At 41.6% G+C, this 25,556-nt stretch overlaps 1 protein-coding gene across 1 annotated transcript in view; it reads left to right on the top strand.

Moving 5' to 3' along the window:
- Positions 1 to 25,556, top strand: part of DGKI (diacylglycerol kinase iota) — a 428,452-nt gene that overhangs the window by 386,901 nt on the left and 15,995 nt on the right. The window contains exons 29-30 of the mRNA XM_035021183.1: positions 17,490 to 17,527; positions 20,956 to 21,076. Coding sequence (XP_034877074.1) covers positions 17,490 to 17,527; positions 20,956 to 21,076 — 159 coding nt within the window. The remainder of the gene's footprint in view (positions 1 to 17,489; positions 17,528 to 20,955; positions 21,077 to 25,556) is intronic.

Here is a 25,556-nt window from a genome sequence, read left to right as displayed (position 1 = left end):
TGGCAAGTCTATTGGTGAGAATGTGTTCTTTGATCAAGGGCAAGTGATGTCTGGATTTCACTGTTTTATTGATGTCCAGTACCTAGATTTATTAATTGGGGTTATAAAATTGTGCTGTTCTAATTCTACCTTTGGGAGTTTTCCACTTCTGTCATTTTATAAAGAGCCACTTCATCTCCTCTACTGTTTGATTATTCAGTGAAACAGGCCCATACAGGAAAACAGAATAAATGTTCAAGTCTGTCCTTTTATTTATCTGGTTATCAAGATAATTAGTTGATTCCTTATCACTGTAAAAAATGACCAAGTTCAAAAATCTTGATGAATTCCTGATTTTTTTTTTTTAAGTAGGCTCCATGCCCAGTGTGGGGCTTAAACTCACGACTCATGCAATCAAGTCGCATACTCTACTGATCTAACCAGCCAGGCACCCCATGAATTTTAACACATTTCATGGGCTTCAGTGCATTGCAGTTATTATTCTTATTGAAGTTTAAATTTTTCTATCTTTGGCAAGAAGGCAGTCCCTTCATGTTGACTTCTAAGTCTTCCTAACATTATCCTAATATTCTTAGATAATTTCCTTGATACCCAGCATTACAAGATGTTTCAGGCTCATCTTTTGTAGTTCTTGCTTCTTGCCCTAGACGTCATTTCTCTAAAACCTCTTAGATTCTTTCAATGAAAAATAGTATTTCAAGACCACAATTTGGGCACTAGATACTACTAGTTCATTGTTTCTGGTTGAGCAGAGATAAGACAATTATATTTGCATTCAGGATTTATATGTGTGTGTGCGTCTATATGTGTGTATATTCACATGTATATGCTCAATCTTTTATTTTAGCCCACACAATTCAATTAGAATTACTGAAAGGAATTAAAACATATTTCCTTGCATTTTTATTGATTTATGATATATTGGTATTAAGATCATATAGCCACTGCATACTATAATTTCTCCCTTTTAATATTCATTTTTGACCTAGTTGCAAAAGTAACTAATTAATGCTCATCACAAGTCATTAGGTTGAAGTCTCTCTAGTTATTTTGATTTTCTGAACCATGTTTTCCACTAGATCCCTTAGGAAAATCTCTTGAAAACATTATTTTTTTGAGTTGTTTCATGTAATAGCTTTTCTGGGACTTTTACCCTTAAAAATTAGTTGTGGTCCATACAGACTCATCATGTCACATGTCGCATAAAGCATTGCTTTTAAAGTCTGGATATTTTCCTTATAAAATTCTTTTTTTTTTTCCTAGATACCCAAAGGATATATTTTCTTAAGACTTATTTATTTTAGAGAAAGGGCATGAGCAGAGGGAGGGGTAAAGGGAGCGGGAGAGAGAGAATCCACAAGCCAACTCCCCAATGTGGGCGGGGCTCGATCCCACGACCCTGAAATCATGACCCAAGTGGAAACCAAGAGTTGGACGCTTAACCTACTGAGCCCCCCAGGTGCCCCAGGATATTTTTATTTAATGTCCAATACATTTCCAAAAATATACCTTGGTGTAGATCATTTTGAGACATTCCAGTTCTCAGATACATGATATACTGTTTAAATGTGCGGTTCATTTTTGAAATTCAGAACAGTGTTCTTGAATAAAGTATTTATATGTGTTCTGTTCTTTCGCTTTGGTTTTCTTCTGCAGGAGCTCCTTTTGTATGTTTGATCTTCTCTACGTATCTTTAATATTTGTCATTTCCTCTCACATTCTTTTTTGCCCCTTTCCTTACTTTTTTAAGAGTTTCTTTATCTACTTTTCTTCTACTTTCCTTCAGACTTTATTGGTTGAATTTGTTTCCGTGTTCCTTCTAGTTTGTCTTCATTGGAAAATGAGTTTTTCACTTATTTCTAGTTCTTTGTTGAATGACATCGCCTCATTTCTGTATTATTCTGATTCATGCTATTCTTGAGGTTGTGTATCACTTTACTAATGCCATTAAGCTTATTTGAAATAGTATGCTACTATTTTTTGAGCAAGATTTTGTGGTACACTTTCATTGCTTCTAAGATTTTATTCTGTTCTTTATTCTTTTTTTTCCTAAAATAACTTCATAGGATATTTTACTTCTTTCTTTGCTATTTTTATATGAAATTCATTTTTCTGAATTGTGGGAAGAAAAATACGTTCAGTTAGCTATTCTCACTTCAGAGGGCTCTTTTTTCTATTGGTTTTGTGTCCTGTTGAAATGTGATGGCTTGCTTTCTCAGACTTCCTGGCTTTGATCCATATCCTCACTTTTATCCAGACCTCTTCCTTTACTCCTATTAGCCATATTCAGCTCAGTGTGTATTCCACTCAGAAATTCATCCTCAGTTTGGGTCCTGTCTTGAAGGGGCATCCTAGGTGGTCAGTTTTGAGAGTTCCCAGGAGCTGCAATGCTCTGGGTAGTTCAGTTTTTACTGGGTCTCCTTGCATGGATTTGTCAAGGAAATGGGAACAGCTTCTGCGGCTGTTCTCATACGGGCGCCCTGGACTTTTCCACGACTACCTACTGGCTGTTTTGTGGCATTCCTGCTGTCAGGTGCGTCAGCCACCCCACTGCCTCCCTGTGCAGACACTGGGAGAATGCAGGTCTTTGGGCTGTTAATGGCCTCTCCTCAGCCATTTGTAATCTTGAAGTTTATGAGGATATCTTGTTACCTCCTTTAAAGGATTGACCATGTGTTTTGGTTCTTTTACCAAGTTTCTCTCTCTATGTGGAGTTCCAGATGGGCAGTAAGGAGGGCACTTGTTGTGATGAGCACTGAGTACTGTATGTAAGTGATGAATCACTAAATTCTGTGTCTGAAACTAATATTACACTGTATATTAACTAACTGGAATTTAAATAAAAACTTGAGAAAAAGACAAAAAAGAAACAACAAAAAAGCCTGCTGCAACTATTACCACCACCTTCCCATGTTTCCTGATTTTTAAAAATCCATCATCTTAACTTAAATTGTTAGGGAAGGTTAGTGTCTGTGATTCCCCTTATTATCAAAAAGAGAAGCCTATATTCATCTTTATTCAAATAAAAGTTAAACATCTTGTAAGTTATATATATTTTTAAATTTCTGCTATCTCCAGAAATTGAAAAATTAAAACAAGAATAATTGATTTTTGAGAAACTCAGAATGGAGGGATTAATTAAGGTTTGGGTCCTTGTGTTTCAGCAAAATAATTTCAACTACTCCTTTGGAACTATGTGAGTTAATATACTCTTAGACGTACTTAAAACTTAAAAAAATGTCAGTGTTTATTAAAACTTAATCAGTGCCAGGCATTGTCCTAAGGTATGTTCTGTTCAGGCTCAGAGAGGTTAAATGCTTTCTTTTAGGTCACACCAAACTAGTATATACTGAACCAACTACTCCAGATGTTTTAGATATATTTATTCTATGAAACAATCATAGTAATACTACTATTCCCACTTTACAGATGAGGAAACTAAGGCACAGACCTTTTAGGTGATTTTCCAAGGTCCCATGCACAGCTGGTAAAGCTTAGAACTTGGATTTACACTCAGGTAATCTAGATCCAGGTCCCATTTTCAGCCCCTCCTCCATACAGTCCCTCAATAGCATCGCGAAGGGTTGAGCTCATGTAGTAGGAAATCTTGATTCTTTCAGTTGAATGGAGATCTCCTAATTATTGGGCGGTAATTCATCATTAAAAATGAGGTATATGTATTTTTTCATATCAGTGACCAGTACCCTTGACACAGAACAATTCAAAGATGTGTTCTTGATCCACTTCTATCCTCATACTTCCATAATCAAGGAAACCGTTTCCTTGATCAAGGAAACTAATCAAGGAAACAATTTCCTGTCAATAACATCCATTTTTAAAAAGGTAGAATTCTTGAAAGGTAGCTATTTCCTTAAGGAAATATCACAACAGGAAGACAATATTATGACCAGAATAGTAATGTAGATTTGAAAAGTTAGATGTTTTTCCCTGTATTTTCTATAAGTTGTTTATTAGTAAAATGCAATGAGTAAAGTAAACTCGACTGATGATACAGATGGAAACCTCACAGATCTTTAATTGCCTCTCTGGGAAGAGTTTTCAGTGTTGGCCATCACAGTATGCCACTTTGCAATGACTTTGGGCTAGCTAATGCTAAGTTGCGAGAGTGTTCTTCTTTGCCCCATGTTCTGTTTCTGACTATCCAATCCCCCATTGGCTTTTTAATTAGATTCAAACATTTTAGTGCTCACTTTTGAGGCCCTTTCTTACCCTGGTTTAGTTCATGTTGCTTTAGTGAATTATTTCTACTCCCCTGCTTGTGGGCCCCTCTCCAGGTTCATCTCCCTTATATTCACCCAGCCATATGGTTTGTATCACCTCCTACCATCTCCCTGGCAGACCACCTTCATTGTCTTTCATTCAAGCCCCTCTTTGGTGCTCATTAATTCCTGCATGTTGGAACCACCTCCATAGATTCTAAGGACAAACAATGATGAATTTTCCCGACAACTCAAATGCCCACGATTTTCCCTTCCCTATTCACTTACTGTTTTTTTGAGTGTATTCCAAAATTTTTTCCCCATGGGTGGCGTTGGCCTTCTTATTTGACTATGAACCCAGTGAATAGAGATGTTGCCCCATTCTATCCTGTGCCCTGGCACAGAATTGATTTTCTCTATACAAATCTGTTACATTCGCTGCAGTATGTGGTGTTGGCAAACAGAAACTTTCAATACGCATCTTTGAATTCCACTGTAGCCTCATTAACATTGTTCCCTGTTGTAGAAGATAGGTTAGTCCTGGTCCTTTTCCAAAGAAATTCAGTTGGTACTGTGCTGAAAAAAAAAATGGCCTTTTATGGTGGTCTCACTGGGTGCTCCCCAAAGACTGTGTGAAAGGAAAGGAATAAAAATGACAGCATGCTTTTCTTTGGCTAGCCTTCTTTCACATTTCCTAGGAAAACAATCACTGCTGATTAAAAAACAAAATAAAACAGAACAAGCAAACAAAACAAAACCCAAACCCCTGGGCTTTCCAGGATCAGGTTATATCACTTTCTATGTGTCCTGACCCTGCTCTTCTCTCTCCTCCCGCCTTCTTAAATCTCACTATTGACTATAACCACATAATCCTTTGATCCTGTAGTTTCTTTGGAGGGCTTTGTTGGTGATCATCATCTAATTCTCTTCTGAAGCCTCATTAGAGATGAGTATATGTTGAGGAGGAAGAGTGCTCTTTATTGAGATTTACCTACAACTTGGCTTGAGATTCTCTGGCCTCAGAGAATATTCTAAGTATTTACAACATCTCGAAATAAGAAAGTGACAAGAAAGGAGAGAGGAGGGGAGAAGGCTAACCCCCTGGTTTGCTTGTACATGGATGGGTCAGGAGAGGTCATCAAAGAAGGTTGTGTGTCATGGCTCCTCTGGCCGGGGATGAAGCTATCACAGATTTCATGCCTGCAAATCAGTCACTTGTCCCCCAGGTAAGTGTGTGAAAGGGCTTGGCAGGTGCCTGACTTGGTCTCCAAGTAGTCATGTATAAGAGCAGAAACGAAGAACTGAATTGTGCTTACTTTTTAAAGTATACTATGTTTACTTAAGCTTTCTAGTGTATGAAATGATAGGATCTGAGCTGTGTTTACACCCAAGGGGCGGGGCAGATACATTGACAGTGATGGTAGTACAGTCCTGAAAGTAGTGTCACTGTTACTCCGTTTGTCTGTTGTCTACTTGACTAGAGAAACCCCAGGATCCAATGAACATTTTTTCCCCAGTGAGCTCCACTGAAAGCTTATTTGTTCTTTAATGCCTTCCTCCCACAAAGAACTGTGTGGGTGCTGGTGACTACTTTCCCTGAATGATGGTCTTGGCCCAAGCCTCCCTTATCATGCTTACCAGGTGCAAAACACTAGAATACCTCGTCACTTTTTCAGTCGGTTCCTGGAAGATTAGCCTTGGGTATTTTGTAGTATGTTCCGTCCTGGCACATTCCAGTTGGAAGCATTTTTTTCTGGGTGAATTTTTGTCCACGCTGTCTACGCTAGCTCCTTGGAGCTGTAGAAATGGCCATCAGTCGGCTCGTTTTCAAGCTAATGAGGTCAACGAAATGCTGCCTCATCTGGCCAGCCTTCTGAGTCAGTCCTCATTTTCTGGGTGCCCCCGGGGGCTCTGCATGTCGGGGCACCATGGTCGTAGCCCCACACAACGTGCCTTCTCCCGGTCAACGTGGCGGCCCACGAAGCCTCAGTTTGTTGTCCTGAAATGGGGATGATGACAGTTATCAGTACAGATCTAGCAGTTGTATCATGGGGATTAATTTCAATAGTATTCAGCTCCATGCCTAGCACATAGCTTACTTGCAAATATTCACAAAAGAAAGGGACAGAGCTGGAGAGTAGATGTGCCACAGAGAGCAAGAGAAGTTATCAGTGTCAAATACCCAAAATGGGAACATCTTTTTTCTATAAATAGACCTGATATGTCATATTTGCATGGATTTAGGATATTCTTCAAGCGTACTGGTTTCTAACTTTGCTGGAACCAAACATGTCCTTCAGGTTACAGCCCAGTGGGCAGAGAGTGACTCGTTTTGTTCTGGGCAGTGGACACTTGAGTATGGATGGTAGCGTCGGGCAAGGACGAGAGTGTTGTCTCAGAGTGGGGAGGACCCGACCAGGCCCCGGCTCTGTTCTCCGCAGGGTGGGGGAATCTGGGGCAGATTGTTTCCCCTTAGGCCTTGGTCTCTTTCGAGAGCAGGCTGAGCTGGCTGCCATTTAAGGCTTCTTCTGTCCTCTAGACTCAGGCCTCCGAGGCACGGAAGAATCCTGGGCAATGAGATACATGAGGAGAACCCCAAAATGTCACCTTCAGTTTTGGAAGGGTGTTTGGGAGACACCCATGTCCTGCTTTCTATGGGGCAGGCATATGGATGCCTGCAGAGGAGTGCTGGCCTGTTACTATTTCTGCTTGTGACGACACACAGACCTGCTGTTTCCACACCTCACCAGGTACTCGCCTCCTGAAAAGAAAGAAAATCATCTTTGCAAGTGCATAAATGCTGCAGGCAGCTTTCACACTGGTAGCTTTCTTTAACAAGGTAACAAAATACATTACTACTTAATTATGCAGTTTCTAGCTTTTCTCCTGAAAAAGTGAGGCCCCAGTGCCTATTGAAAAAGGATTTGTAATCAGCCAGAGCCCCCTCAATTTTGTGCAGTCCGGTGACACTTCTATCCGCTCTTTTGCCCTACTAAGTAAAGGCAATTACTTTAGCCATTGCAAAAAAAAAAAAAATTAGAGGTGGTGTTTTATAAGACCACAAAAAAGGTCATTGAAACCATATCGTTTGTGTAGCTGCTTATTGTATTTCTCTGACCATGTGCCTCTCTGGGCCTCATATCTTCCCTAACTCTCTGGGCTCCTTCTCATTCTCAGAAAGCATGGCTCACCCCAAGATGTTCTTTGGGCTCTGACTTCCCAGTGGTCTTTCTATTTAAGCTTCTTTTATATTTGAGAAAGAGAGTGATAATCTTGGCCAAAGTTGGATTCTGAAAATGGAGTTGGTGAGTGATTTTCAGTGACATTAAAAAAAAAAAAAGTTTTTGGCCTCACATCACTCTCTGCGTCTTGGAAGCTGTTCTCCCGGGATGCCCTCTTCACTCCCTCCCTGCCTCCTTGCCCCCTACCCCCATTCTTGACATCCCACTTTATCAAGTGAAACTGCTTATCGCTTATTTACCCATGCCTCTCAGCCAGCTGGACGTCTCCGTAGAAAATTCTCCATCCGTATTTTCTGCCAATGCAGATCTTCCCTTTATGGACACTGTCTTACAACTTCCCTAGGAAATCATTCCATACACCACTCTCTTTTCTTAGCAGTCAGGGGCTCCGTGTGGATGTGTAAGGACACACGTGTTACTTTCTAGATAACTCTTTTCTTCCTTAAGAATATAGGAGTTCCTAAGAAGAATGAAGGTTTAGTTTTATATTTCCCTTCACAGCAACTGGTAAAATCTGTTCTTTAGTAAATATTATTGAAGATTTGTCCATATACTGAAGCCTATTCTATTTTGTATCTTCCGAGCAAGCTTCAGAACTAACCATTTACCGGGCGCCTGGGTGGCTCAGTCGGTTAAGCATCTGCCTTCGGCTCAGGTCATGATCCCAGGGTCCTGGGATCGAGTCCCACATCGGGCTCCCTGCTCGGCAGGAAGCCTGCTTCTCCCTCTCCCACTCCCCCTGCTTGTGTTCCCTCTCTCGCTGTGTCTCTCTCTGTCAAATAAATAAATAAAAAATCTTTAAAAAAGAAAAAAAAGAAACCAGATTCAAAAGAATATATTCTGGATCAGCCCATTTATATAAACAAACAGAAAAACCAAAAATGTTGTGAAACAAAACCGTTGTGATTAGGGGTGAACACTTAAGAGTAAAAAACTATTAAAAAAGGGTAAGATAACCATAAAAGTCAGGGTAATGGTTCGCTTCGGGGAGGGTGGGATAGTGTACTGACTGAAAAGGGATGCTCAGGGTTTTTTGGGGTACATGTAATATTCTATTTTTCAACCTGGTTGTTGGTTAATTGAATGTTCATTTTGTAATAAATCATGGGGCTCTATGCTGTTTTGTGAAAAATAAAATGCTCTGATTTGAAAATAATGAAAATGCAACATATCTAAATTTGTGAAATGCAGTTATAGGGAATTTTATAGCCTTAAACACTTATATTATGAAATAAAAATGGCTAAAAATCTAGGAACTGAGTATTTGATTTAAGAAGTTAGAAAAAGAACATTAAAATAACCCAAAGAGGGCGCCTGGGTGGCTCAGTCGTTAAGCGTCTGCCTTCGGCTCAGGTCATGATCCCAGGGTCCTGGGATCGAGCCCCGCATCGGGCTCCCTGCTCCGCGGGAAGCCTGCTTCTCCTTCTCCCACTCCCCCTGCTTGTGTTCCCTCTCTCGCTGTGTCTCTCTCTTCAAATAAATAAATAAAATCTTTAAAAAAAAAAAAAAGAACTAACCATTTACTTTAGAATTCTTACTTTTAAGGTGTAATGCTGCTTAAGTCAACTTAGCGTAATGTCCAAGTAAAAGTTAAAACTTACTGTTCATTTCTCTGAAGTCAAATACTTTATTTTTCTATGCTTTCAGTTAGTGTTATGCCAATCTAGGGAAGGTTCAAACTTAGCATTTGATTATAACTTAGTTACAAGTACAAATTGTCTATATTTACACTTAAAGTGAAGCAGGCTCTAGAAACTATCTTTTTAAAAAAATGTGCATTTTGCTGGTGTTTGTCCCTGAAAGTGACTTTGCTGTGTTAACTCCTCCCTGGTTTTACTTGTGTTTCAGTGAGGAGTGTTTTGGCTAAACCTGTTCTTAGTTCAAAAGGCCTTCATTGTCCAGAGTGGTCACTGCTAGGCAGTGATAAGGTACTTACTGTGCATCCCGGTGACCGGATGACCCATAAACCCATCATCTTTCTGAGCTCCAGAGCACACTCATTTGTACTTGGATCCTGACCTTAAACACTGTTTCCCATATGCAGTCTTGATGTTTGGTTAAAACCAATAACCATCCATCACTTGCAGGACACGTCAGATCTGCTCGCGGCTATCACGGAATGAAGTATGAGCACAGCTTTTCAACCTAAGTTCTTTTTAGACGTCCTGAAGGACACAGCTACAATATATCAGATGAATTCAAGGAGACCTCTCGTAGGAGGAATGCGGCCTGACGTTGAGAGGCTGGATGAAGCCAAGGCGCTGATGCTATCTCTGAGGTCCTCAGTCAAAGTCATTAGGAACAACGTCCAGCTTCTACTTGGCACCTTCCTCTCACCTGTGAGGTGAAGGAGGACCTTATTTATTAGTTCTTCCATTTCTCTTAGCCTCTCAGGATTATAGCTTTATCATCCAAATGCCGGGAAAGCAAAAATAAAGTTCATCAATCGAAGTTAAATTCTCTTGACATTCTAGAGATGGGGGACTTTTGGAGAAGGCTAGAATTTTCTTTTAATCTCTTCCATCACTAAAACAGATAAAGCATACTATGGATTTGAATATGTAACTACTTTATTCAAATGTTAAAAAGGAGAAAGAGTGTTATCATGTACTATGATTATTTGGGGTTCATAAATATGAATTTAATAAAGTGTAACCAGATTAAAACCCTTTACATATATGAAAAATCTTCCCTGTTGGTGGAGGCTTAATAGTTATTGGACAGAAATAGTTGATGGGATTCTGTAATATTGACACTAAAAAGGAATTGATATTTTTCTAGTTTTAAAGGAATAGTTGGATATTACTTTAGAAGGTGGACTCTATTTTTTAAAAAGTGTTGGCTACTACATCCAAAGATCATAATATTAATATGTCATTACTAGAGAACATATTAATTTTGAGTTGCATAGATTCTCAGGAGGATATTTTCAAGAACCTCTCTCATCCCTCCTGTGACTATTGGCATATATTTTACACAGCTGGCTGAAAGTAACCTACCGTGACTGGGGAAGACCAAGGAAGACCTGTGAACTTGGCTTCTCTAGCCCAGTGCTCAAAGCAAATCAACCCATGAAATTTCTCTTAACACTGGTCCAAGGCTTACGACTGATGTTCTAGGAAATAACTATTGCTTAGTATAGGGCTCTGATTTGACCCATAATATAAATACTTCTGGTTTATTGAGATACTTATGATGTTGTTTTGCTGCATCTAATAAACACGATTAGGTACCTGAAAAGATAGGAAAATATTCCCAACTCCAAAATTGACTGCCGGGTGTAGCAGGGGCCAGTAAAGTGGGCTTTCTTCCATTCCTTAACATGTCTTCCTTGATTCGGGGTTGGAAGAATATTGAATGATAGCTCGCAGAATCACCAGACCCAGGTATCAACCAAGTATTTATTAAGCACTTCAGGTATTTCTTGTACTAGAGCTTTTATTGAAAGATGGGATATAGATAAAGTGAAAACCCAGCTCCTGTGCTTGTGGCTTAAGGGCAGAGCTGGGGTTTCCACATGTGCAGCAACCAGAGAACAATTTCGCAACCACAGGTAAACAAATGGGCTGTCGGGGAGAGACATCTGGTCCCCGTGCTGTTTATAGCTAATTCTAGGGGGGGAAATAAGAGAAATAGAACCAACTGCTTCGGAAGGGAGCATGTCCCAGTCCTCTGGCAACAAGGTGCAGGTTTTCTGCCAGGAGGGAACACTGGATAGGGGGCTGTTTGTTTTTTCTCCAAACAGGAAACTCCTTCCATGCCAATAGTAGCTTCAAAAGGATTGCTGCAGCAGATGGAAAGAACCCATATGCGTTCATGCATTCAGTTAGCAGGGACTAATTCAATTTGAGGATTAACCCTGTCATTAGAGAGAAACAAAACCTATTTAAGTCTCCCATCTATGGTTACCGCTGATGGATTAATCCCAATGAGGAGGAGATCCTGGAAGTGTGTGCCCTGAGCCCTCCACTCTGTATTTTGGCAAAGGAGGAGAAGCTGGTAGACCAGGTGGGAGGGATATGGGGCTCGAGTTTGATAAGTGAGTGCTTGCTTGACTGGAGGAGGAAAAAGAGGAGAGACAGTGTTTTTTTCTTACATCTGATTATTAAAGAGAGATTCAAGGTAAAGCTTACCTTAGATAGTCTTAATTCAACTCAACAAACACTTGTTGTCTGCATCATCTTCTACTTGCCTTTCTTCCTCCTGCTCCAAAAAGCTGATCCTTGAGATAAGCAGTTGTCAGCCTTTTGCATTTTTCTACTGAGATACTCATGACATAAACAGATGATATTGCGTGCAAAACACACGCCCATAGAGGACACAGGTAACAAAGGCCATTCATGGCCATTTCCCAATGCTAACCAAAAGTCAGTGTCAACCCTCTTACTCAAAGTGCATCACAATGTAAGTGCATGATGTGAAAGACTGAATTTTCTAAAAACAGTCACAGCGTGATCTCCCATCCCACACATTCTTTTTGCAGTATGACTTTGACATTATTTTCATTGAGATGTGGGGTCTGGGTCTTCTTGAATATGAGCAGACTTAGTTAAGACTGTAGCGGCAGAAGTGACACCCCATGATTTCCAAGGAAAGGTGACTTCCACGAAGCTTTCTGGGGATGGTTGCTTTTGAAACCCAGTCGCCATTTTGGGAGGAAGCCCAAGAAGCCATGGAATGCCATGCTCAGGGAGTGAAAGCTCCCAGCCGAAGCCAGCACCGAGTTTCCTGTCGTGTGTAATCATCTTGAAAGTGGGTCTTTGAGCTCTCAGTGGAGCTGCCCCACCTGATGCCAGGTGGAGGGAAGACAAACTTTTGGCTGAACCTGGCCCCAATAGCAGATTTTTGACCAAAAATAATTGTTTAAAGCCACTCTGTTTTGGGATGATGCAGCTCTCTGTGACTGCCTAACAGTTATGCAGTCACAGAGAGCTGATACAGATTTGTGCGTCATTATAAGAATAATCTTGAATTTGTTCCAATATATTAAAAACCCTCAGTATTGTAGCTATTAACAAATAATTTGGCACGTAGCTTATTATCAGTTGTCAAAACCTCCTCTAGGCTCATATTAAAATGCAAAGGTCTTTCAAAATATCTAATTCCTCCTTTCTCTCACCTCACCTTGTTGAGTATGACTATGTAAAATAATACTAATTACAGTCATTTTCATGAGCTGCTTCTCATTTATGCCTCATTAGCATAATTCACAGTAGTTATCCATACCATTGAATGAGTGTTAGTTACCTTTGCCGTATCTGATGATTATACTAAGTTCCATTTTGGGGAGCTAAGCCTTCAGTTTGTTGTTCATGTCCCATGACTGACTGCTTACAAAGTAGAAAAATTGGACAGAATACTTCTGGTAAGGAAAATGCAGGAAAAGCTCTGCAGAAGTAGGTATCTAAAAGAAGTAGGCTCTTGAGCAGCTGACAATGCAAGCCATCTGGTGCCTAAGCAATGAATGACTTTGAATAAAGGAGAAGTAGGAAGATGCCCATCATGATCAGATCAATGGAATTGTGAACGCAACATCTGCCCTGGGTGCACTCGATATGCAGTGTCTCCTTTGGCATGAAAGGAGTTGGGCCTTGAAGCCTTAAATTGACTTCATTTTGCATGTGATGCGTTCATGAAACTTTTATTTGGGGTTGTTTTAGTTTTTGCCCACCTTTCTCCAGGTTCAAGGGGAAACAGCATGGTGGAAGGAATTCTAACATAGGGGTCAGATGCAATAACATAAGAAAATGTAAAAGAAACAAAGGAAAAAAAATAAGAGTCTCTCTGTCATCTGGATTGCTAACTATCTGTGTGACCTTGGAAAAGTCCATTTACTTCTCAAGCCTGTTTTCTCATCTATGAAATGAGAAGTTTAGGCTAGGACCCAAAATAGCCCTGGAATGTAGAATATGACCGCTTCTGAAGGGACAGTTCTAGGATGTGCTTCTTGCTTCACAGATGAAATTTAGGAGTAAAAAGTATGCAGAACTTGGCAAAGCCAGATATATATTTATGCTTCTCAGTGCAGCAACTGATTTCTTCCCCAACCCAGGGCTCTACAAGCTATTCTTTGTTTAATGGTGGTTGTTTGTACTTTTAATTTTTTTCTTCCATAAATTTTTTTTAAAAAGATTTATGTGACTGCTATCATTAGTAGGTGACAAGCAGTTTGGAAATAGAATATTAACTTAAGAACTGAGAAATAACATGAAAGCTTAAACTTTTTAAATAGACCTAAGTGTTCAGAGTTGAGACTATATGATGTAGTTATTTCAGTTGATTTATTGGGAACGCATATACGTGGCTTTGCCAAGCCCTGTGTACATTTTATTAAATATTTTCATTGGCATAGCAAAAACTGCAACCTTAAACTCTCCCTTTGGAAGTAATCATATGGCAAACTCTATAGTTGTAATTGGCCTTAATCTAACCTTCTCATTTCATAGGTGAGAAATGGTTCTTTTTCTGTGTCATGAGGTCAAAAACATCAGGATTCCATGGTGTTCTACATAGGGGACTGTAATAGTCAGTCCTCTGTTCCTGGAGCTGATTTGAAAGGCAGAGTTCCAAAAGTATTGACTTTGTCTTCATTTTTCTAATGAGAGAACTGACAGTGGTAAACTATAACTTGCCCAAGGTTACAGCCAGTTCATGGTGCTCCCAGGGACTCACAGGCAGTCTGATTCTTGGCTCAGTTATGATGTATCCCTTCCTAATTTGGACTTCTTGCCAAAAATGCCAGTTCCCTAAGAGGACGGAGTTTGCTTTGTATGGGGGTATCCCCAGAACCTCAAACAGGGGCTGGCAGGGCAGGAGCAGGTGGCCAGCCAGTGACCCTGTGGATTGTTTTGTCCCTCTCCTGATTCCAGTGGGTAGCCATTGTGCCTTCATGCACGATTTCTGAGGATATGCAGACTGTTGGGAATCGAGGCCCTAGAGGGAGAGAGTAAGAAGGAAGATGGGGGATTCCTTTCTGGCAGTCCTGACTTCTCAGTCCCAGGATGTTTACTGGATAACAATTTATTGGAAGGCAGAGCACTGAAGGAAATATCAACCACTTCATATGAATTAATGGTTCTGCTTCTAAGCTCTAAAAATGACAGATCTCTCAGTTCTCTACTCCCTTACTCTCCTGCCTAACTACATAAGTTTCTGTGATTTAATTGTCCAGGAAACTTACTATCCATCTACTCAATTACCTTTACGTCCCATCAGCAATTTGACTTCCCTTCTTTGCATTTGGGATCATGATTTCCCCAGTTGGAAAGAGTTTTGGAAAGGGCAGGAAGGTAAGCTTGGAGCTCAAGAAATAATAAAGAATAATACTGTAATCATAACAACTCATTATTTGTTTTTGAAGCTTGATCTTTCAGAAGGTTATTATCTGGAGTTGAATACTAATAGATTCAAGCTGTCTTTATGCAGAGGAAATCTTAAACAACAGTGTTCATGGGGAAGGACATTAATCAGGAGAGAGAAGTGAGCCTGGAGCCTAATAATGTTTGCATAATAGCTACCCTTGGGTGTATTGCTTGACTTAAGAATAAATATCCCGCTTTCCATCTCCAGTACAATTGGAAATTATTTGTGGTTATGATTCTGTTATATGATCTTCTACCTGTTCATGGGGACTTTAAATCGGGAGGCTGCTGGAAACCAACAAACGTAGCAGTACTTGTGAATGAGTCTGGGGTAGACATTTAAAGAGGCTATAATATTGGGCAATCTGGAGAAAATGAGCGGAGAGCAGGTCATAATTCTCTTTCCAGGAGGGGAAGGTGGGATCAAACTGGCATGGTTGACATTTATATGCTTCTCTGGTGTACTTTTACCTCTGCAATGGTTTCTCACCACCTGCAGGATAAACTCCAAGTGCCTTATCTTGACAGAAGAGGTGCTCACTGGTGGGGGGGGGTCCCTCCGACTCTGCAGCACCTTATCTGCAGCCACTCCCCACCCCAGGGAGGATGATATTCAGCTCTTCGAAGGTTCCCTTAGACATCACAACTTAACTTCCATGTCTTTGTTCGGATCCTACCTTTGTCTTGCAAAGATTTTCCAAATCCTCTTTGCTAATTAATTCCACTTACCATGGAAGAGTTGGCTTGAACTTCGCCTCCTCCAAGAAATCTTTGAACTCCACAGCTAACCAATAAGTTTTCCCCCAACTTCTGATATTTTTCTTTCTTTTCGTTCTTCCTCCCTTCTTTTCCTTTCCTTTCTTTTTCTTTTCTCTCTTCCCTTCCTGCTGCTCCTCGAATAGACTTTGTCCTGGGGAATTCCTTTATTGTCTTGATTTGCTGCTTATATATACCAAATTTTATGACAGAAGTGCTTTAAAGTAATGAACTCATTTTTCTTCTTTTCTCTATTTCTCTTTTCTTTTTCTTTTTCTTTTCATTTCTGGGAAATGTTTCAATATAATCTTGAAAAAGTAAGCACTCTACTGTTTTGAACTTATAAAGCTTTCATTTGTTGGTTTTGTTCTTATGATAGAGAGATGAGCAAGACAGCTATTTATTATACAAATAAGAAAACTAGTTCAGAAACATTGACTTGTTAAGCTTACATGTCTGCTAAGTTAGAGATTAGAATAGACTAGACTCTAGTCTGGTGCCTTTTTAAAAAAAAAAATTATTTATTTATTTTGAGAGAGAGAGTACACATGCGTGTGCAAGTGAGCAGCCCAATTGTCACCATAATGCAGGTCCCTGTGTCCAATCCAGGCCTCTGTCCAGTAGAGCTCCACCAGCTCTGTAAGGCCTGGAGAAAAGGGAAGGAAATAGTCTTTATAAGTTATCAAGTTTATAGTATTGTGAAAAGGCACTGCACTGGGGCGCCTGGGTTGCTCAGTTGGTTAAGCCTCCAACTCTTGATTTTGGCTCAGGTCATGATCTCAGGGTGGTGAGGATATGCAGACTGTTGGGAATCGAGGCCCTAGAGGGAGAGATTGAGCCCCAAGTCAGGCTCTGAGCTCAGCGGGGAGTCTGCTTGAGATTCTCTCTCCCCCTACCCCTCCCACTCACGCTCTCTCTTTCTCTAAAATAAACAAATAAATCATAAAAAAAGATAAAAATAAAATGACACCTTAAGAAATAAAATTTAAGTTACTTCTAAAATTTTGTGCTATTCAAGCCTTACAATAATCTATTTTTTCGGTAGTCCTGGAATCTAGGTATTTGTTTTTCTAAAGGACCATTTCCAACCTGATGCACATGTTCCCTTCAGGAACCAACACTGTCATTAGATGCTCACACATCCTGCCCTCTCTCACCAGTCCGCTCCTCTCCCTCCTCCTCCTCTACCTCCCAAGTGACTTGTATGTGCGCTTCGATTTTTGCCCCTGGAGTTACATATTTTTACAATTAGTTTAGGTTTCCTAAGTCTTTGAGTTCTTTCCATAAGAGTCGCCAGTGGATTAGATGCTGACCGTATGGTTATTTTCTTCAGAACATAAAAAAGCATGCATGTTCTTTCCTCACTACCTCTAGTCCTCTTCATTTCCATAAGGGTAGGTGTTTGTCTCTCACTACAGAGCAAAATTATTAGTGATTTTTGGAACCCCAAGAGGACCAAGTGGAAGGAACTGGAAAGAAGGGAGCAGAAGCAATCACAGTTAGGCACCCAGTCCACCTCATAGATGAGTTGAGAACAGCCGTATGATTTCATCGATCATTTTAGTCGTTCTGTAAGATTTAGACTTGCTGGTTGACAGATGTGGAAACCGGGCTCAGAGGGTTTCCGTGATTCACCCACAACTTGTGTCGGAGCTAAGATTTGAATCTAATCTCTGTGGCTCCAGGTTTCATGAGGGGGTGTCCTGGTAGGATAGAATGGGTGCCCGGGTAGCAAAGGGATGAAGAGAAGGCTTTAGCCTGTTGCAAGATTCAACCTTTGGCATGCTTCTCCTTCCCTGATTCCTGCCCCAAACGTAGACTATTTCTACAAAATATGGATCCAGCCCTTTGGGATTTTTTTAATGAGAGGGTCTTCTACTAATGGGACATCTCTCTTTTGTCTCCCACAGCAATTTTGCAGGCAGTAATAGCTGGTGATCTTATGAAGGTAAGATATGTTCCTACCCAAACTTCTGGTGATTCTTTAAGAACTTTAACATCATTTCTCACCAAATAGTCATGGTCTCTCGTATGTCATGTATCATCCCCCTGCCTGTGCTAAATGACTTGGAAGGGGAAGGATGCTCTTTTGAGGACCGGGCAGGGAGGGCCAGAGGAGTCTTCAGAGCATCTCCACATTTCCCAACAGTGGAGAATGTATGCAGGGGTACCATGCTGGTTGTCTTGACTAGTTAACATGGGCTGCATGTTCCCCGGATGCAGTGCTCACAGTGTCTGGAATTCCTGCTCTCTAGAAGCTGATATTTGCAGTTTAAAGGTTTCTTTATAGACAGGTCTTGAAATGAGTTCATCTGTAAGAATTATCTGGACAACACTCAGAAATACATTCTCCAGGCCAGAGCCTACAGCTTCCAACATGATTACAGTTTTGTACTCTGGGGATCACAGTCAAACCAAAAGAACATGCTCCGTCTCATCTCCCTCAAACACTTTAATTCATGCTTATGTTTTCTTAGTTCAGAGAGAAGGAAGTGGTCCCTGCTGCCTCTAGAGGGAATGTACATTCTGGAGTCAGACTGCCTGGGTTCAGATCTTGGCTCTGCCATTCACTGTATGTGTGACTTTGTATAATTATCTGATTCTCTCTGCGCCTCAGTTTCTTCATCTGTAAACTTGAATAATGTTGCCTCTCTCCTTTGTTGTGAGGATCAACTGTAACAATACATGTAAACCTCTTAAGACTGTTTTTATTCCATAGAAGGGACTCTAAAATGCTAGCTAGTAGTGTTAGTCTGTGTTTTTTTAATAAACATAGTGAAGATGCCAATATTTGTTATATAGTATAGTCCATGAGTATTCTAAAAGCTCTATTTGGCCTCATGTCATTTTCAGGCATTGGGACTCATGACTGCCTGTATATCCCTGTATAACCCACATTGGCATCGATCTGCTCTGTAAGATCAGCAGCTGTGTAGGGACAGAGGCTCTGCCTTACTCGCCAGCCTGTGGAGTATGGTGCCATTGCAGATCGAGAAACCAAAAGCCTTAAAAGGGAGCTGAGAAGCACTGACCTTGCATGCAACTTCTTTTAAAGCACATCTGTTGAATCAACTGAGAAACCTCTGTGCTACAGTGTTAACAGGTTACTAATAGGAAAGAAGTGGCGAGAAGGTTGCAAGCATCTTGATAAACTGCCATCTTTAGACACAGAATTCTGGAAATGGTGCCCATGGCACAGTCTACATCGAAGAATTGTCACCCACAAGGAAAAAGTACTTTCCAAGCAGTGTACCTGGGAGTTTGATGCTATTGCCAAGCAGTGGATTGAACCAATATTATCCCAGACTCCCTGCAAGGCCTTATATTAGATGCTTTGGGCAGTAAGGCGTGATTCCTGCCCTCGCAGAGCTTCTAAGCCAAAAAAATGTGCAAACTACTGTACATTTGAAATCTTTTTATCTCATTTTGCATATGCTTTTAGTCTAGGCAGCATATTTTTTGGGTCCCTTGTGTATACAACCCCACTTTTTTTGTACTTAATAGAGAACTATTTGAAATACAGGAAATTGCCATGTTCAGTAGGTTGTCTTACTACATTCTCTGTTACAATCATTTCCTAAGTGCCTAAGAAATTACTTAACCTTATTTATGGAAAGATGAAATACAGTGACTTAGTTTTTCTTTCTCATTCTTTTTCTCTCTTTCCTTCCCAAGTCTTTCTTCCCCTTTTCTTTCTTCTTTTCCACCTTCTTCTGTTTGTCTATTCCATGCCATGCAGAAAGCAGAAGAAATATTAGATATTAAACTGTGTGCGTGTCTGTAAGAGAGAGAGCACACAGCAGATAGCAGAGAACCGAAGACCCCAGGAGCCATCCAGTGTGAAGGCTGTTGGGAGCGTCTGCTGTGCACCTGAGCTGCATAAGATACCCACGGACTAACTTCATGTCCGCAGTGTCCAAAAACCCCACAGAAAGGCAGCATCCAGGCAGCTGATGGATTGGGTCTGTGCTGCTCCACTGAGCCCAAATCCCTTATGGATCTGCCAATGAAGAAAGGGAGTGTCATTGTAAGACTAATGTTGAACAGTACTGGATATGCTTAGATTCTTTCTGGAAAACTATTAGCTACCTCTTGCTGTCCTATAGCCTCGTAGTTTAGGGAAAAAGTCCCCATAACTTCTTTACTTCCATTCAACTATTCCTTTTTGGCCTATTTTCTAGGAAGCCTTCCCTGACTCTTTTTTCACCCCGTGATAACCTCCTTATGTTCTTCTCCATTCCTGTATGTGTCTTTGATATCTGTCTTCGCCGTGGATGGCAAGGTCTTGAGGCCAATGACCAAGTCCTATTCATCTTTGTTTCCCTGGCATCTGCCAATGGCAGTTCCATGGTTGGATATGAGTTTACTTTCTTTGACCTTATGAGATGCTTACCTTTTTTTTTTTTTTTTTTTTTTTTTAGTGTGCCATCTAACTTCTTGGTGATAGATCCATTCCTTTTGCTTGGTACCTGCCGGGTTATTGTATTCTTCTTTGTCCTGAAACTACCTTTTAGAAGTTCCAGAAAGACTCTTTTTGTTCTCCTATACTGCTCTAGGTATATCTCCCATACCCTGGAGAACAGGGACCCATTTACACTTTCTGTAATGTTCAGTATTTCATGAAATCAGACCGCATCCTCATTTCACCACATGATTCTCAGGCTGCAAAATCTGTTGGTCCTTTTCCAGTCTGTTCTCACAATATAGGTATTTTAGGTTTCTCCTGCCACATTCTCTGAATCCTTTGGGTTCTCATCCTGTGGATCATCTCTAGCCTCACTGGGTATGGATTGGATGATTAACAGAAGGCGTGCTGGCTGGGTTGCAGATCTGGAAGAAGAAAGAGGCTGTACACACGTGTGCCACCATCTCCCACGGGAAAATGGGAAGGAGCTTCTGTATTTGGTAGCTAGGTTCATTAGAGGTTGGAGAGAAACCATAGGCTCGGAAAGGAGCTTAGCTACCAGACACCAAGCTCTTCCTGTCTCCGGCCTTAATTACTCTTTCACTCAAGAGAAACCCGAGCCAACATAGGAAAGCGTTTCTTCTCTTTGCTGCCCTTCACTCTCTTAGGACAGCGACCAGTGCCCAGAAAAGAAAAAGACATCAAACAGAAAAGAAATAACTCACTCAGCACGTTTCAGTTTCCACATTTTAGTGCCCACAGACCCTCTCCAGAGTGAGGGGAGACACTGGCCAGCTATCTGAGTGCTAACACGGTGCAGGAACGTTGCTTCATCCCTTTGACTTCTCGGCGTCCTCTGAGGCTAGAAACATTTGTGGTTTGCTACATCACTCTTATTTTATCACCGGTTAGCTGTACTTTCCCTTGTTCCGGACTCTGCCTGAGCTTCTTTTCCTGTGTCTCTTTGTCAGCTAATGGAAAGCTATAAAAATGGAGGCAGTCTGCTAATTCAGGGGCCGGACCACTGCTCCCTCCTCCACCATGCAGCCAAAACCGGCCACGGGGAGATCGTGAAGTACATCCTGGACCACGGTAAGTAGGCGCAACGAACCAAGGGGCACTTATCCACGAAGCAACTGAACCGTCTAAGTGGGCTCTCAAGCTGGCTGTCTTCAGAACAGTAGAAATGCTCCCCACCTTTTAGCTGACACCCCCTGCTGATGTGAGGCAAATGGAACCACAGACCGCTGACCCATGTGGGTCGCTGTGACCGAACGGCTCCTAGAAATAATTCTCATATCCAGGTCTTCGCAGGATACTGGTGAGCTGATTGATTGAAAAATAAAAGACAAAAACAAATGCATCCCGACATAATACGCTGCATTGTTTTGGGAAGCGTTTTAAGTTGCCTGGTTGGGACCCAGTACCAAATCCATGTTCATAGCTGATCATTCTGAGGATTACATGAGCACGGTTTTTTCCAGTTTTTTGGCTTGTCTCTCTCTCTCTCTCTCTCTCTCTCTCTCTTTTTCTGCCTGGATCTCATTCATCTTTTCAACTTAAGCCACGCTTCATTCTCTTTGAAAACATCTGGGACTCCCCTGTCTTCCGTGGTTAGATAGTTGCTGGAAGTAGCATGTACCTTAGCATATTTCTCTCATGGTCCTTTAGAGGCATAAACACATGGATAGATCCCATATCTTGACCAGTACTTTCAGCTTCCCATGTTCATAGTGTTTCTAGGAATTAAGAACAGGAGTAAAGGGAAAAACCTGCCTGGCTTGGCTGTCTTTGAGAGGGGAAGGATTCGAGCAGCCTCTAGGTCTGCTAGATGTAGGTACACAGAGATCCTGGAGGATTTTCTCTGCGCCCTAGCAGTGAAGCTCTGGCATCCAGATCCAGGCTGAAAATAGTAAGCGTATTCGTAGACATGCACAATCCTTTTTGCTCCTCTTTTTTTTTTTTCTTTTTTTTGAGGGAGAGAGAGAGAGAGCATGTGTGCATGAACAAAGGAGGAAGAGAGAGGGAGAGAGAGAGAGCATGCGTGCATGAACAAAGGAGGAAGAGAGAGAGGGAGAGAGAGAGACTCTTAAGTAGGCTCTACGCTCAGCACACAGCCCAACATGGAGCTCAGTCTCACAATCCTGAGATCATGACCTGAGCCAAAATCAAGTCAGACGCTTAACCGACTGAGTCACCCAGGCGCCCCACTCCTCTTTTTATTCACTTCAACATGTCTTTCAGTCAACACATATTTGTGGGGAGTGGTTAAGAGGAGCTACCTGTTATAGACCAGTGTGTACACACACGCACACGCGCACACACACGCATGCACACGCACGCACGCATGCAAATGCACGCGCACGCGCGCACACACACACACGCATGCAAACGCATGCATGCACACGCACACACACACTTGCAAATGCACGCACACACGCACACGCACGCACACACACGCACGCGCACACGCACGCACGCATGCAAACGCACACACACACGCACACACACGCACAGTACAGTCACTATTTCCAGGCAATTGAGGCCAAAAAACATAATCATATGCAGAATTAAATTGAAAATAGTTCTATATGGATGTTTTAAGTCCTGTTGTAAAGCCACAGGTAGATAACATAGCTACCATTTGTCACACGCTTACTAGATTTTCAGATGCTTATACTAAACATCCTATCATTTAATCTTTACAAGGACCTGCAAGGTAGGTATTAGACTATCAGGTACGTTTGACTCACCTTGTTTTGTCTTCAGTTCCTTCTCACCATGATGAGTTTGCTTGAACCCTTGGCCTGAGTTATGGTGGAGAGAACAGTTTAGGAAAAGGAAAGCATGTGAAAGCAGGATGGAGATCATTAGACCATCTCTTTCCCCCTTGGAGGCTGGGCTGGACAGTCCCAAGCCTGTCTATGCTGGAAAGCTCAGGTGGTAAGCTGTATTCCTTGGTGCTGTGTCTGGGATATGCATCCTCTCATCTGCTGTTCCCCTACCCATTAGACCCACTGCAACAAAAGCATTTGTGGGCAGGGGGGGGAGCAAGACTTACAAAGCAGTGATGGCGTAAGTTCTGCTTGCCTCCTTTGTGGAAAAAAAAAAGAACAAAACAAAAAAACCATAGGTATTTTTTCTTTCCCATAGTGACTTCTCCAAAGGCTGGTGAGAGGCAAAATCAAATGTTAGAACCCGGCTCCCACAGACAACGCATAAAGTCACAGAGCTTCTATGATTATCTTTCTCGTAATCAAAAAGATCTCAGGATTTCTACCACACAGAATGCAGATGAGCTTTAGATATACATACTGTCAGTTTACTTGTCTTTCGCTGGGTTAAAGTACTCCTGGTTGCTGTCTTCTTGACCACTCTCAATCCTTTCTTCCTAGTTTGTCCTTCACCCCATGAGACTGAATGTTTGCTCGCATACCTTAACCTATTCAATACCCACAGACCCTCTCCCGAGTTAGGTCAGACACTGGCCATCTATTTGAGTGCTAACACAATTTAGGAACTCTCTCTCTCTCTCTACCTCTCCTGAAGAGCTAGTGTTCCCCCCCCCCCGCCCCCACCACGCACAGTTCTGGAAACCTCCCTGTATTAGTCACCTGTTGGTGTCTCCCTTGGTCTCACTCACAAGGCTGGGGGGAGCTGCAATTGTGATTGAGTCTGTCTTGAATATGGACTCCCCCACACATTTGGGGCTCTCAGCTGAGATGGCCGGAATGGCTGGGACACCTCCCGGGACAGCCTCCCTCTCTACCTGTTCTTTTATCCCAGGCTTCTTCACGGCATGATAGTCCTATGGTTCCAGGTGGGTGAGGATAGATGCTTCCAAATGTCCTGAGGCCAGGCTGGAAAGTTCTGCATTATCTCTGCAGCATTCTGTTAGCTAAAATAGGTCACAGAGTTGGCCCTGACTCAAAGGAGGGCAAAATGGCCCCCACCGCCCCATGAAAGGAGCTGCAAATAATCTGTGGCCAGATTTAACCTACCATCCTCCCTTACCCTCTGTCTTCTTCAGTTGAAAATGATGAGCTTACCTTCTCAGTATCCTGAACTACTGTCCCACCTGGAATCCCCAGGACCTCAGCTTTTATATTTTCCTTTGGTTCTGGGTCCTCAGGTTGATTAGCAACAATAATTCTTTAAATTTGCAAGTTCTTCAACAACAGCAATTTCCCCCCTTTTTAAGCCTAAGTATGACCCGTGCAATGTTTGGGACATACTTATACTAAAAACAAACCAAAATCTCTCTCCTCAGTTGCATGCCCCCAGGGGCATGAGTGATGAGGCATGAGATGATATTAGTCTAAAATCACAGATTTTCACTTCCCCCACTCCTTTTTCCACTACCTTAAATAATAGGGCCTCTAAAAGGTTGCAAGTTCTAACCCCACCTGTGGATTGATGCACACGTACTTTGCCTGGCATGAAATCAAGCTGGTATGTTAGTCTTAGTGCTGTAACCAAAGCCTGACATTCCAATACTACAGTCGTCTCTCTTCCATCCCCAGCATCTCTTGTAAAGGGTGAATCACACAATACAGCTCTCTCTCTATCAAAACTGAAGGACACGAAGCAATCTGTTAATTAGGGGAGAGAAGGTGTTTATTCTTCCAGTTTTTTGGGGGGGTTAGATTTAATAAATTAGTTGGTTTAATATTTATGATAATGAGAAAAACAACTGGAGATTCCTGCACTCATCTTTACTTCCCTCACAGGCAAGCAGTTCCCATGGTCATGCTCAAGGTCAAGGTCAAGGTCACGGGAGGCATCTGATTCCCTCCCTGCCTCACCAGGATCTCACTGGCCAGTACAAACGAGAGAGAGACTAGAGATATGAAGCACACTCCATCTTTCTGTATGAAAATAAAATCTTATTATGCTCTCCAGTCCAAGAATCACTGCAGTTTTGAGGGATGGCAGTTTTTAGCCTTTCAGTTCTCTAGTCAAATAGTTCTCTAGTCGAACTAACTCGCAGTTGATTTTTTACTGAAACTAGCATTTATCAACCTGATAGGCACTGTCGATTTCAGCCTTAACGTTGATCTCATTATTTCTACTTATTCAGGAATATGCATGCAAATCTTTTGACATAGCCCTCCTAAATCAGCAGGTTCCCCAAGAGCTAAGCGCTTCAGCTCCCCTGTTTTCATTGTTGCTGTTTGTTTTAACATCTTTAGTCGCTGATAACAATTTATATTAGCCTGTGCATGTTGCGATTGTAAACTATTTTTTTGCAGAAAAATTTGTCTCTTTTAAATAATAGAAACCCCTGTAAATTACAGTTTTCTTGAAGGCAGGGACAAGCTCAAGGGAAACACAACCCTTTTTCTGCTCTGTAACAATCCTCTTAATGTGACCCCTGGTCAGTGAAATAATCTCTCCAATTTTATGTCGTGGCGGCTCTAGAATCCCCTTGGTCTGACAAGGAAAATAGCCTTTTCCAAGAGGCCTCCGTGAGGCTGGGATGCATCCTGAATTTATAAACCAGCAATGTATTTATAAACCAGCATCAGATTTGTGGTAGCCAAGTCTGATCAATTCGAACTCATGTAAATGG

The sequence above is a fragment of the Mirounga leonina genome, unplaced genomic scaffold, assembly GCF_011800145.1.
Source record: "Mirounga leonina isolate KUSES-001 unplaced genomic scaffold, KU_Mleo_1.0 Mir_174, whole genome shotgun sequence".
Classification (NCBI taxonomy): domain Eukaryota; kingdom Metazoa; phylum Chordata; class Mammalia; order Carnivora; family Phocidae; genus Mirounga; species Mirounga leonina.
The sequence above is the reverse complement of the archived record's forward strand: the minus strand, read 5'-3'. Positions and strand labels throughout refer to the sequence as shown.